Here is a 14,244-nt window from a genome sequence, read left to right on the forward strand (position 1 = left end):
ACTGACGATAACAGTATATCTCCATATATCCCTCGATATCACTTAAGTTTAATCTATCGTATCATTAAACTACTTAAATGATGAACGCCGTCGATTACATTATTCCGCGCACAATTTGAATAAAGTGAAATAATCAAATAAGTATAATTGAAAGTAATATATAATATATTATTTCAATCAAAAAATGTTTCAATAAATATATATAATATTACATTTATTTTACGTTAAATTATAATAAAAGAATAATGTGCAAAAGGATATATAATCGTAATTACAATTTATATCAATTTATATTGTAATATTCATCCATTAAAGAATTCATTGTTTCTAAATACAACCAATCCTTCCATTCTTGATTTATGTTATTTTCCATGGTAATTACTTGAAATATTTCACTTCTTTCGACCTATTTAATATATATTCATATATCATAAATATATAAATATTTTATTCAATAGATATTTTATATTTTTATTTACCTCGTGAAAATTCAACTTTCGAAACATATTTATACTCTTTTCATTATCGATCATTATTTTAACTCGATATCTTTTTACATTCAAGACATCTATACCTACGAATATAATAATTTTGTTTATAGACGTAATATATACGAAGTAAAAAAAGTCTATATACAATATATATATATATATATATATATATATATATATATATATATATATATAAGGACTAACCCTTGATTTACATGATAGACATTTGACTGCAAAAGTATCATGTAAATGAAAATCGTGTAAATTGAGTCTTATATTTACATAGAAAATAAGATAATAAATACCACGATAGTCAAATAATTTAAATATTTTTCTTTTGTTTAACAAATTTAATGACTTATTTAATTATTATTATTAAATAATTAAAATGTATAATTTATACATATATATACAAACCGTAACGAAGCATAAGTAATACAGCTTCCCCCCCTCTTCTTTTATTCCTATTTTCTTTTTCTGCTATCATGATTTCAGCTTCCGCCGTATATTTACATTCCATATCATTAAAGAATAAATTAGTATCACCGATCATAGCAGCTATATAAATTAAGTGATAATCAAAAAGAAAAAAGAAAAGAAAATTAATAATGCTGATTATATTGTTAATGTAAAATTTTTAAATGTATTAAAAGTTTTGGGATTTCGAACATACCGATTTCATCCCCTGTCGATTCGAAAATCGATTTGTCTAAAATGATGAAGGTACATTCTGAAAATACATTAAAAAGTATTTCTATATTAAATAAATAAAAAATTGTTTCTGTATATATTTCGTGATATTATAATAATTTTTCATTTGAATTTCTCGCATTAATGGAGGCGAATATATATATATATATATATATATATATATATATATATATATTTTAATTATTATTTATGAAAATACTTAATATATTTTTATGTTGGAAAAAAAATTATTTAAAATAGATCTTCATATTAAATAATAAAAAATATTCCCTATATATTTCGTTCTATAATTGAAATAATGTTCAATTTACTCTTCTCATCTAGTAGCCAATCTTTTTGCATTTCGTATTCTTCCGCCAAAGTTAATGGTTCCGAGGCTGTAAGATATTGTAACTCTGGTGATTTCATCCATTCGTGATATCTAAAAATATATTAAAGTTTTCAATATTGTTAAATATACAAAATAGTCAATTTTTGTATCAAATATGGTTTTGTGCATTAAAAATGGTGGAATTAAAATAATTGAAATGTTAGATGAGATTTAAATGTTTTAAAGATTTAATCTAATACCTCGTAACGTGTTTTTCCTTATATGGAACTAGAATCACATTTTGACCGATAATACGAGTGGACTTATTCTTTTTCATTATGTTTATGAGATTTCTAGGAAAGTCTTAAATTCATTCCAAAACGGCGATGGAGAAGAGGTTATCTTGTCAACGTTCATCGATGCTCTGCCATATTGAATTTGTCGGGGGTATGATGTTCCAAGGGGTCGAAATATTTCAGTAATATTTTATTGTGGCGTTCATTATATACGTATTACGGCATATTTAAGACAATTTATAATATTCAAAATTCACGTCAGGAAAAATGGCTTATAATTTCCCTGGAGTGCCAACAGCGGCTATGTCGCCAATGGGTAAAGCTCTTCATAATAATTACACATTCTTTACCTTAGACATGATATAATTATTATATTTCTCTAGATCATGTAAAAATATTTTTAATCGTAAATATGGATTTTTCTATTAAAAACAAGGTATGGGTCCGATGGGACCATTAGGACCAATCACCGGACCTCAAAGTTTCATGGAACTTACTGGTCAAGGATTTCCTCCTTTGCCACCACCTATACCTCTTCCCGGAATGAATGACTCGCCATTAGAATTCAGTACAAATAAAAACCAGCCCCCTGTTGTACGCGAAAGTTCAGAAGATACCAATGACAGACGAAGTGACAAGAATGATAGCAGACGAGAACGAGATAGTCGTGATAGTAGGGAAAATAGAGACAACAGCAGAAGGTGTTTATTGTTTTTTCTACTATATATAAAACGGGTCACTTTGGAAAGATAAATATTTAGATTTCATTATATTTTCATTTAGGTCAAGAGGTGATCGTAATGAGCGAAGAGAAAGAGATCGAGATAGAAGAGAAGAACGAAATGAAAGAGATCGAAGAGAGGATAGAAGAGTAGAAGATAGAAGCAATAATATAAGTTCTACGAGTAATAACAATAATCATAGCAATTCAAATAATTCTGATATACAATCTAATACAGCAAGCAGCACACCTAGTTTAGGACCGCAAATGGAACCAGCTACAGGAGTTTGGGGAATGGGTGTTGGATATCCAATGATGGGAATGGGACCAATGGGACCAATGGGTCCTATGATGGGTGAAATGACATTAGGTCCACATATGGGTCACACTCATGGTTATGGACCCATGAGTATGGGAATAATGCCGCATGAGAGTGGTATGATAGGTGCTCCAATATTAGGACCTGAACAAATCATGACAGATACAGCAGCTCAAATAATGACTAGTGCATTGCCACCACCATCTGCTCCTCCGCAAGGTACCAAAGATATTATACACTGCAAAAGTTGTACATTGCTTCCGCCAAATCCAAATGCACCACCACCGACTACAAGAGAAAGACCTCCAGGATGTAGAACAATTTTTGTTGGAGGTACATATCTTATATTTTATAATTTTATCTTTTATTGAATATATTTTTAGTTTCTTAGTATATTATTAGATGTATTATTAAACCTTGGTATATGCGTAGGTTTGCCAGAAAACATGACAGAAACAATTATTCAAGAAATATTTGAACGATGTGGAGAAATAACTACTTTACGTTTATCCAAGAAGAATTTCTGTCATATACGTTTTGTTTTGGAAGCTAGTGTTGATGCTGCTATTTATTTGTCTGGTTATAGAGTAAGAATAGGTTCCAATGGAGATTCCGCAAATACCGGAAGACTTCATGTCGATTTTGCACAAGTATGTTAATAATGTTCTTATTTTATATTTATTTTGATTTCATATTTATATATTATACATGCCCAATATATAGGCAAGAGATGATCAATACGAATGGGAATGTAGGCAACGACAATTACAACGAGAACAACGTCATCGAGAAAGAGTAGAGAAGGAACGTCAGCGTCCACCATCAAGCCCACCACCTGTTGTCCATTATACAGATCATGAAGCATCAAATATATGTGAGAAAATCAAGCAGGATGATACTTTTATGAAAGCTGTACAAGTAAATCTTTATATTATTATTTTGTTTGATTTTTGTTGATCAGTATCAACAAAAAATAAATATATATATATATAAATATTCACAATATTATATTTTGCACTATTTATCTACAGGTCGTTGTAACATGGCTCGAGCGTGGAGATTGTACAAAGCGCAATGCCAATACCTTTTACTCTATGATACAATCAACAAATTCTCACGTCCGCCGATTGCTCACGGAAAAGGCTGCGTATGAAGAAGAATTGCAAAAAGCAAAGGAGGTCATGAAAGGCAGAATGCAAGGATTGCTCATACAATGTACGTGTATACTTTCTTCTTATTTTGTCATGTGGGTCTCTACCATTGTACATTTTACTTTGTATGCAGAAGTATACTGCATACATGTGTCGCTTTATCTGGTAAGTTTATTGTTGTGATAAATTTAAACGAGTTCTTATCCTCATCCAATTTGGATTTTATCAACAAGTTCCAAATCAGTATCACAATGATTTGGTCGATATATATAATGAAAGCATATATTTTCTTCTTTTTTTCATCATTAAAGCAAATATTACACATTATGATGTGGTAAATAGCAAATTTGTTTAGTATGTTATCCAGGTACACATAAAGGTATGTCACATATATTTCAAGTTAATTATAAATATATACATATATATATATATATATATATATATATATATGATATTTGTGTATATATATATATATAGATATATATGTATATATCTTATAACAAAATCTTTAAAATATATCAAATATTTCAAGGTAATATTATCGAAATTAGAAGCGACGCAAATAATTAATCAATTCTATTCTATAATAATCTTGTTAAAACATATTCAAGTTTGATTACATCATTAAGTAACATTCATTTCTACTATGGTCAATGCACATTCAGGGACGACTTGATAGGGAGGACAAAGAAAATAGGAGTGTATAAGGTGGGTGACGAATGCTGTCTTTCGATTCAGACTCTGATAATTATAACCAATGTGCACAGTTCATCATAATGTTCATCTAATAGAAACATAGTGTACTGAAAAGTTGCATGCTTGCCAATGCTAAGAATTAAGGGTGATGGGCTATATTTTCATTGTAAGGACAATTTTAAATTGTAATTTCTTGTAATGTTCTTTATCAAATTCAAAAACATAGTTTCTTTTTTTATCAAACTAGATAGTAAATAAATAAATAAAATATATATATATAAATATATAAGAATATATATATATATATATATATATATATATATATATATATATATATCATGGATACTCCAAAAAAATATTTTTTCGTATGAAGCAAATACATTTTAAAATTGTCTTAAACATTGGAAACCTCCACAGATTGTAAGTCATTAAGCATAAATTGTATGGCAAATAATGCATATTTTCTCATAGAAAATAAGCATTGTTTGTCTTGTCAACTTTGAAATAGATATTGGCAGCAGAGGTACAAGGTGGAAGGAATTAGGAAATAATATCATTAAATATAAATGTTTATTAAGATTGGTCGTTTATATCTACAAATTATACTGACTGAAGCTTAGCATGATATATATGAATTTAAAAGGACTATCATCAAGAATACCTATAAATACATGTAAATTGTGCTGAATTAGAGGTACAGTTAAATATATAAGAATTCTAGAGTGATACTTTTATCAGATTTGGTCACATACCTGCAGAATTTAAGCAAGTATATGTAAAGTAAGAGAGAGAGAGAGAGAGAGAGTGAGAGAGAAAGAGAGAGAGAGAGGGAGAGAGAGAGAGAGAAAGAGAGAGAGAGAGACAGAGCATATATATAGTCCAAAAACAAATGTAGAGTTTGAAAAAAGTGTACAACAGAAGATTTGTTGTGTTTTTGTATGCAACATGCGACATCCATGTCATCAACAGTCAGTCAGATCGAACGTGTCTTTACTGCGGCTAGCCACAAGAAGGTGTGGGATCATTTCACTAAGGCTCAACGGAAGAACATCGAAATGTGGAAGAAACAATCTTCGGTATGTATGTGCATTCCCACACCAGCAGAGTGTCAAATATTTTTCTTTTATGAACAATTGACAGCAACCTTGATTAAGAATTTATTTTATATATTGCTTATTTGTGCAATTGCATGATACCTATTATAAGCCAAGCACGCTCATTTTGCAAAACAATTTTTCGAATATGCAGGTAAGTATGAAAAAAGGAAAATGCTTCATAAAATGGTCAGACACATGCTTTCTGCACGCAACAATTTTAAACTTTTGTTGGAAAAAAACGCTAATGAAAAAGGTAATGCATAATTTGAGCTACGTAAGTAGGGCAAATATCCATTGGAATAACAGGTAACAAAGATCTAATGATCTTAGTAACAGAAAATAGATCATGAAATGATTAGCATGGATTCATGAAGAATTCATGCAATTAAAAATGAGTTTTCTCTCTAATACATTATTTCTTATATATATTTTATTTCTGTACTTCAAAAACACCAATTTCTCAAAGTGTAAAATAAACTCATTTAATATTTTTTATCAATCGAATTTACCATCATGCAAGCTTTGAATTACAGAAAATGTAGCTTTATATTTTTATATGTTCCAAGCATTGTATGTCAATTATAACAATGCATATTAGAAAAAAGTCATTATTTTGTAAGATGACAACCTGTGCTGATCCAAAAAAAAACAGCATATTATGCATGATTCTGTGTACATATTAATTTATTTTAACTTCTACCAATTTAATAATTTTGATATAATAGGAAATTAAAGCAGTTCAATTAGAAGAAACTCTTATGGAAGGGGAAGGTGAAATGGATGTCTCAGATTGTGAAGAGGAACCGCAAAGGAAAAAAACACGTATTCAAACTGATAATATTGATGATAGTGAAAAAATGCAATCTTTGAAAGAAGAAAATGATAGTTTAAGATGTCAACTAGAAGCATATAAAAATGAGGTATAAAAATGATATTAAAATTCATATATACTTATAATTAGATAATTATATATCATTTTTACTAATTTTCATATTATGGAAATTTCTACTTCTTCAGGTTGATTTATTGAAGTCAGAGACAAAGTCAGATATTGATGCAAAAGATAAACAAATGAAAATGTTGCAACAAACATTAAAAGGTATGCAAGAACAGCTATTACAATCTAGAAAGCAACAAGCACAAGATGATCAGAAAATAAAAGATTTAACTGTCAAACTTAATGCCACTAAAAGAGAAGAACCTCGGGAAAGTGAAATAATAACTCTTGATAAAGATGATGATATTAGTGAAGAACCTCGTACACCCAAACAATTAATTTTGGCATCTAATTTTGTACAAGTTACACAAAAAGATGCCAAACTTATAGGTAAAGAGTTATTTCATTTATGTATACAAGTTAATAATATTTTCATTTATATTATATAAGTTTATTATTATAATCAATTAAACTTGTAGGTTTGATAGCCACATTTTTACATATACACCCATTTGGCGCAAGTGTGGATTACCTATGGTCATATTTACAAAAATTAGAACCAGGAATCAAACCAAATGAAGTGGAAGTTTTAATGCAAAGATTCCCACAAGTTTTCAAACAAGAATTATTTGGCATTGGAGCAAATATGGAAAGGCGATGGCAATTTTCAGGTTTTAGTGTTTATCGAAGTCATTAGATATTGAAAATTTCTTTTGATTTTTGGATTATTATGATGATAATATCTAACTCCACGTAATATACAGTTATTATTATTGTATATAAATTTTAATTTTTTTTCACAATTTCAACAGTCTTTCACAACTGAAATTTATAGTTAATGTCTATATGATGTTTGAAAAATGCAACATATTATTATGAAACACATAATAAAAGTGTAGTATGTCATTAATCAGTAGGAAAAAAAAAATTACATTTATTAGTGTGATTTGATACTATATCAAAGTTCTATGGATTTATGATATTATAATATTTGTATAACGTATAATTTGTTTCCCTATTTTTTTGTTTCAAATTTTAATTATACATTGTTAATTGTCCCCAGTATCCAAAGATAATTTTATAATTATCAAAATAACATTACTCTAACACAGTACGTTTATAATAAGGAATGCGTGTATGTGTCACGTGTGTGTGTATGTAGTTGTATATATTTATATGAATTCTTATGTTCCCGTGAATGTAAGTAAATAATTTGTATTACAAAATATAACAAATGTTATGAGATTATTCAAGTCTAATATAGATTTTTTATATCAAATATGATTATTTATATCTGGATAAGAATCTAAATAAAAAAAAAAAGAAAAGCATTATTTATACTTTCAATTATAAATATGTGTCTCGACTACGAATGCACAATCATCGGTGTATAATATGAAATCTCTATATGAAATATGTAGTCTTGAAAGGTCAAAACTACTCTATGGTTTTGTAATGGTTCAGACCAACAACGAGTACAGACGTAATTTATGACCGATGAATAAGGTCTCATATATAAAAAAAATTTGTTATTATTTTCTTTGAAAAGAATCATATCAAAAAAAGGTGTTTTTTTTGGCAATAATTCATGCATAAAATTAAAGCTTTTTAAAAAATACGGAAAAGCCATGTTTTTGTTTAAAGCTTCATTTTTAAAATGAGGTCTTGTTCATTAAAATCGTTCAAGGATTTCATTTCGACTCGGTGTTGGCGGTAAACATTATTTTTGACATTTTTTGTGAAAAAAATTTTTCGTACAATGACGCCTTTTAAACTTTGCAGCATAAAGAAAAGCTCCTATTTATTCCTACTGATTTTCATATAAAAGTTAAAATTATGTTTTTTTTTGTAAACGATTTTTTTGCTGCGTAAACTGATTTTCAAATTTTTTTATCCACTCAAAATCCAAAGAAAAATTTCGCCATGTTCATACATAGAAGTTACGATAATTTATTCAGGCATTTTAATGAGCTTCCGACTTATAATTCTTTGATAAAAATAACCAAATATTTATTCAGTCTTTTATGCTAATGAGTCACTTCAAAATAATATGTAATTTTTAAATAACATAATTATGTAAATGATGTATAATAAATACGGAATAAAATAACCTAATATTTAAATAATAATGTACATTCGCTTAAACATTACACGGCTAACATAACACGTATTAAATATAAAACAATTTCAATTTAATATTAAAACAATTAAAATTTTCCGATTGTAGACTACACTTAATGTCAACAAAAATTAACGTTCGACCGATTTTGATATTTATCGATTTATTCTTCTTTCACATTCCGACAAGGAAACATCGAAGATCTCTCTTTCCAAACGTCTAAGATCAAACGATTAATACTATTAATAATAATAATAATAATTTTATAACGATATATTTAAACGATGTATAATGTATGTATATGGAGTAAAATAAACTAATTGTACTTATACTATTGTATAACATACTCAAAACAAAAAATATAAAGTAAAATATAATTAGCGAATGCTTTGTAATTAATTTATATTCAGAGAAGTATAATTTGGCACATGCTGTTTTTCTTTTTTTACTTTTGTTAGATATACCTCTATTTCTGCTATAAATATAAAAATTTCTTTCATATTAATTCGTTAGATTATGCTCGAGAGCAATATAACCTATACAAATTTATATATCGATACAGTAAGTGCGTAATAGCGATAATGTTTCCCTATCACTTCTGTAGTTCATATTTTGTCCACACCTGTCGCTAAAGTCGCCTATATTACGAGCGAAAGGTGGGAAACAGCCTTAAGGTCACGTCATGAAGAAATTGAGAGAGTCATGATGATATCAAATGAATTATACGTTAATATCGAATAGAATCGTTAAAATTTTTGTAAAGTATCTTGAAAATCATGTATAAACTTGTGACTGTATTATTTTAATATATTTTACCATGTGTTTTATAATCTTCCCAATAATAATATGACAATCTGTGATGTCTGATTACGAAATGATTACGTTCGTTGCTTTTATGGAATTATATTGTTGTAATCATGTGTGATAATGTAAATAGTAATCCATTTGTTGGATTGTTCTCTACTATAAACGATGCCGTATTGTATTCAACACGAGTTATCAATGCTGAAAGCAATGACAAATATACGAGTCAATCTATCGAAGAAAATAACGATGAAGATGAAAAATTATTTACCACCCAAGTATCTGAAAGTTGTCAAATAAAATCAGAAATAATCAATAAACTTATGGCAGATGTATTTGGTTTGCGATTAAAATCGAAGGAAGGAACACAGATAGAAAAAGAATTGATATTTATTGATACTGACTCTGTAGAAAATGCTATTTTTGAAAGGTTAATGATATCCAATCCAAAGACTAAGCTAATCCTACAGCGAAACTCAAATGGAACTTATATCGATGGTCATATTCTTGATGCACAAGTTATACCTTATCTTTATGAAAGTTTTTGTCGCTTGAGAAAGTATCGAGCAAATCAAGAATTTTCCGATGATATTAATAATTTACAACATATCATTTTGAGGAATGTTGCTACAGCTTTACAAGAACCGGGTTTATTTGAAAGTCAAGAGGTAAATAAATATACTATTTCTTTTTATGACTTATTAATTTTTGAATTATATTAGAAGTAAATAAGAAATATATATTGTAATTTTTATCATTTAGATTCATTACCAATTTATCGCTTTATTCATGGAAAATATTTCAATAACACCCGAACTATCTGTATTTACTAATGGTATAGTAACGGAAATATGCTCTGGCAATGAAGATACATGGGAGGATATTATTAATGTATCTTTTAGTCCTATTCTTGCTATTATACACAAAGAAGCAGTTCAAAGCAATCTTTTAATATTTCGTCAATATTGGTTTAGTCTTCTTTATCTTTTTTCTTCAATTGAACCTTTAGCAAAATTACTTATACGCTATAATAAACCAAAGTCTAATCAAGGTCGGGACTATTCAAATACATTGTTAGGTGCTTTGTTTCGTTTGAGTTGTTTGCCAGAAACAATTGATGCAGAATTTGATTTTTTTGATAAACCATTTGAGAAGGTAAATTTATTCAATAATTATCATATACCTTGATTTAATGATTACTATATTTTTCTTATTTTCATATTTATTTGCTTTTAGCCTACTGATACAATCAAGGCTAATATATGGACAGCATTGGACGCACTAAGCGAATCGTTACAACGTATTTTTCATTCCTTATTAAAATGTTCTGCGGAAGTCCGTCATATGACTCTGCAATGGATAGGAAATTGCCTTCATGCAAATACAAATAGAGGAAAGCTTTGGAATTCTCATAATGACATTAATTTTGGCGCATCATTATGCGTATCAGATGGATTTATGCTGAATTTGGGGAGTATGCTGTTGCATCTCTGTCAACCATTTTGTGTTAAATTAAATGACACAAAAGTTCCTAAAATTGATCCAACATATTGCGCAGTGGAGGTTTGTGTACTGAATGCAGTCCTAGTTTTACAGATAATTTAAAAAACAAATACAAATTTCAGGCTGCAGATGAAAATGAAAGTCGTATTCGCGGTTTACATATGAAAGGAATGACTCAAGAAACTTGTTTGATACCAACACCAGAAGATCATGTAAGACCAATAGCAAAATCTTTTGGTTTTGTAACAGAGTGTTTCTTTTTAACGCATCGTGCGCTGGATCTTGGATATAGAGTTGTTTTAGACAAACTAATGAGGTATATAATAGTAATGCTTTTATTTCTTATGTAAAACATGTTAATGCCTTTCATTATTAAAATTACAGATCAGAACAAGACTTGGCTAGTATTCAACGAGTTTTTAACGATTCTCGTAATGGTGGTAGTTCAGAAGTTATGGAGATGATTACTCAACGATTGGAAATGGAGATGACAAAGTAAATGTTAATAATAAGAAATCATTTTGTTATTTAATACAACAAAGTTCGCATCATGTTTGAAATTTATATTACAGGTACTTGTCTTTAAAAGCTAGTTTATTAGCTCCTGAAATGTTGAATCTTTTAGCCAAATTTCATGCAACAACAGCACACTGGTTAATACAAGTAAATTTAAATGAGATAAATGAAAAAGATGATAATAATGATTATGCACCAAAGCAACATAGGCCCCTTACATTCCCTTTGTCAGAAATAGTTCCAATTACTTTAAGGTACAATACATATATAATTTTTTACAATTTCTATGTATTTCCTGATATAATCTAGTATTATATAATTATTATATTATAATTATTATATATTATAACATAGGTGCATTCCTGAATTTGTAGTGGAAAATACAATTGGATTTTTATGTTTTTTACGAAGATTCAATCCTTATACCTTTGAAGAGCAAGGAGAAAGTTTGTTGAATCCAATATTGACAGAGGTAAATTATTAGTAATTGTTTATTGTTATTTTGTTATAAAGTATATATTAAGTATAAATAAAAATAAAATGATTTATTGTCATAGATAATAATGTTAATGGATCAACATCGACTTTACAATCCTCATTTACGTGCAAGATTAGCCGAAGGATTAGGTTCACTTTTACCTACTACAGAGGAAGGTGTTAACCCAGGATTAGGTCCTCTAAGAACATTCCACAGGCAACAATTATTTAAAACGCATCCACATGCTAATCAAGTTAGTAATTAATTATTCAACTTTACGTATAAATTATTAAATTAGATTATATAGTAATAGTATTCCTTTATTGTTTATATAGATAGTTTCCCATTTACTTCAAGTATTCGTTAATATTGAAATGACTGGGCAAAGTGTACAATTTGAACAAAAGTTCAACTATCGTCGACCTATGTATATCGTTATGCAATATTTGTGGAAATTACCTGAACACCGTAATAAATTCGTGTATGTTAAATTAATAATGATATGTGACATACACCTGTATACCTGAAATTTAATATTATTAATTACAAAAATGTATTTTTTTTTCTATGCAATTATAGCATTTTAGCTCAAGATGCCGAAGCCAATATGGAAGCCGTACATCCACCCTTGTTTCTATGTTTTATCAATCTTTTGATGAATGACGCTGTTTTTTTGTTAGATGAAGCTCTTTCTAATATGTCACACTTAAGACAAATGATACATGCAAGGTAGGTTAATGTAAGATATTTACAGTGAAAGTTTTAATTATATTTTATATAGATATTAAAAATTATAACAAAAATAATATTATTTCCATAATTTTTAAGGGAAACTGGGGAATGGAATAAATTACCTCAACATGAACGTGTTCAACAAGAAAATTACCTTCAACACATAGGCACGATTGCTCAATTTGACAATATTTTAGGCAGAAAAACTATACAGACGATAAAAATGTTGACGTCTGAAATAAAATCGATTTTTTGTCATCCAACGATGGTAGATCGGATAGCTTCGATGCTTAATTATTTACTGTTGCAATTAGTTGGACCTAATAAAAAAAATCTTAAGGTGCTTAATTTTAAGATTTTAGAATTTATAATATAGCTTTATGATTATAATATTATATTGTATTAAACTTATTTCTGCCAAAGGTCAATGATCAAAAAGAATATGGATTCGATCCAGCGAATTTGGTGTTAGATATATGTGAAATCTATGTTAATTTAAGTGAAAACAAGTCATTTACATTGGCTGTATCTCAAGACGGTCGTTCTTATAGTCCTGATCTTTTTAAATTAGCAGATAATGTACTTGGTAAGATTTTTGTCTTCTATAATATTTATTTTTAAATTGATTTTCCTTTGATCATTTATAACATAATATTTCATTATAGTTCGTATAGGGGGTTTAGATATATTAGGAGATTTAAATCAATTTGCCAAAAATGTGGAAAAAGCTGCAAATCAAAAGAAAGAAGAAGATGAAATTCTAACAGAGGCTCCAGAAGAATTTCTTGATCCTATTATGTCAACTCTAATGGTTGATCCTGTTACTTTACCTTCATCAAGAATAACTATTGACCGACAAACCATTGCCAGGTTGAATTTAAATTATCGACGCTTATACACTTTACTATAGACATGTAGGTACAATAATTTCATGTTTTTATTCTAGACACTTATTAAGTGATCAGACTGATCCATTCAATCGTTCTCCTCTTACTATGGATATGGTAAAATCGAATACAGAACTAAGAAATAAAATACAAGAATGGATAGCGAAAAAAAAAGAAGATATATCATTTAAAATTTAACGATGTTATTTTCTTAGAATAAAAATGTACAAATATATTACTTTTCTCTGTGTGTAATATTCGGGATAAAGTCATTGTATAGATTTACATATAAGTAATAGAAGTATACACAAACATATAAATTTATTAATACTATTTCGCAGACCATTTTAGTTCTTAATTGTGTATGTGTGTATATATATATATATGTATATATATAATATATATATATAATATATATATATACATACACACATACATACATCAGCTGAGGGAAGAGGTATTTTATTCCGTAATTG

General features: G+C 28.3%; 3 protein-coding genes across 4 annotated transcripts; 2 read left to right on the forward strand and 1 right to left on the reverse strand.

The window, feature by feature from the left end:
• Window positions 1–134: 134 nt before the first annotated feature.
• LOC118451246 (N-acetyltransferase 9-like protein) lies at window positions 135–1,915 on the reverse strand. The gene is made up of 6 exons (XM_085658681.1): window positions 1,773–1,915; window positions 1,514–1,623; window positions 1,165–1,221; window positions 909–1,049; window positions 480–574; window positions 135–406 (listed from the first exon to the last, which is right to left on the reverse strand). Exons 1-6 carry the CDS (start codon window positions 1,847–1,849, stop codon window positions 284–286), a joined length of 603 nt encoding a protein of 200 aa, XP_085514807.1. The 5' UTR covers window positions 1,850–1,915; the 3' UTR covers window positions 135–283.
• Window positions 1,819–7,600, forward strand: LOC118451236 (ecto-NOX disulfide-thiol exchanger 2). Of its 2 annotated transcripts, none has more exons than XM_035887595.2 (11): window positions 1,819–1,959; window positions 2,071–2,124; window positions 2,245–2,509; window positions 2,592–3,181; window positions 3,281–3,498; window positions 3,572–3,766; window positions 3,880–4,063; window positions 5,665–5,771; window positions 6,518–6,712; window positions 6,810–7,119; window positions 7,209–7,600. In XM_035887595.2, the coding sequence occupies exons 1-11, from the start codon at window positions 1,899–1,901 to the stop codon at window positions 7,424–7,426; spliced, it is 2,397 nt and encodes a 798-aa protein (XP_035743488.2). In that variant the 5' UTR covers window positions 1,819–1,898; the 3' UTR covers window positions 7,427–7,600. The 2 variants fall into 2 exon arrangements, with proteins under 2 accessions (XP_035743488.2, XP_035743489.2); XM_035887596.2 differs by having other exon boundaries at window positions 1,850–1,990.
• Window positions 7,601–9,502: 1,902 nt separating this feature from the next.
• Ube4A (Ubiquitination factor E4A) lies at window positions 9,503–14,242 on the forward strand. The gene is made up of 14 exons (XM_035887594.2): window positions 9,503–10,320; window positions 10,415–10,807; window positions 10,889–11,215; window positions 11,278–11,471; window positions 11,540–11,650; window positions 11,728–11,925; window positions 12,026–12,143; window positions 12,229–12,402; window positions 12,485–12,630; window positions 12,729–12,878; window positions 12,978–13,221; window positions 13,305–13,467; window positions 13,547–13,751; window positions 13,828–14,242. Exons 1-14 carry the CDS (start codon window positions 9,766–9,768, stop codon window positions 13,964–13,966), a joined length of 3,117 nt encoding a protein of 1,038 aa, XP_035743487.2. The 5' UTR covers window positions 9,503–9,765; the 3' UTR covers window positions 13,967–14,242.
• The last annotated feature ends 2 nt before the right edge of the window (window positions 14,243–14,244 follow it).

This window comes from Vespa mandarinia, chromosome 8, assembly GCF_050613455.1.
Source record: "Vespa mandarinia isolate Hongniang chromosome 8, ASM5061345v1, whole genome shotgun sequence".
NCBI lineage: Eukaryota > Metazoa > Arthropoda > Insecta > Hymenoptera > Vespidae > Vespa > Vespa mandarinia.

What these genes read in the sequence shown, in the direction of transcription:
- LOC118451246 (XM_085658681.1), bottom strand. Translation starts at nt 1,849, where the DNA reads ATGAAAAAGAATAAGTCCACTCGTATTATCGGTCAAAATGTGATTCTA. An exon ending in ATCGACAGGGGATGAAATCG is followed by an intron (nt 1,050 to 1,164) that starts GTATGTTCGAAA and finishes TAATTTATATAG; the next exon opens with CTGCTATGATCGGTGATACT. An exon ending in GAAAGTTGAATTTTCACGAG is followed by an intron (nt 407 to 479) that starts GTAAATAAAAAT and finishes TATATTAAATAG; the next exon opens with GTCGAAAGAAGTGAAATATT.
- LOC118451236 (XM_035887595.2), top strand. Translation starts at nt 1,899, where the DNA reads ATGGAGAAGAGGTTATCTTGTCAACGTTCATCGATGCTCTGCCATATT. An exon ending in AATAGAGACAACAGCAGAAG is followed by an intron (nt 2,510 to 2,591) that starts GTGTTTATTGTT and finishes ATTTTCATTTAG; the next exon opens with GTCAAGAGGTGATCGTAATG. An exon ending in TAGAACAATTTTTGTTGGAG is followed by an intron (nt 3,182 to 3,280) that starts GTACATATCTTA and finishes GTATATGCGTAG; the next exon opens with GTTTGCCAGAAAACATGACA.
- Ube4A (XM_035887594.2), top strand. Translation starts at nt 9,766, where the DNA reads ATGTGTGATAATGTAAATAGTAATCCATTTGTTGGATTGTTCTCTACT. An exon ending in CTAATAAAAAAAATCTTAAG is followed by an intron (nt 13,222 to 13,304) that starts GTGCTTAATTTT and finishes TTTCTGCCAAAG; the next exon opens with GTCAATGATCAAAAAGAATA. An exon ending in GACCGACAAACCATTGCCAG is followed by an intron (nt 13,752 to 13,827) that starts GTTGAATTTAAA and finishes TTTTTATTCTAG; the next exon opens with ACACTTATTAAGTGATCAGA.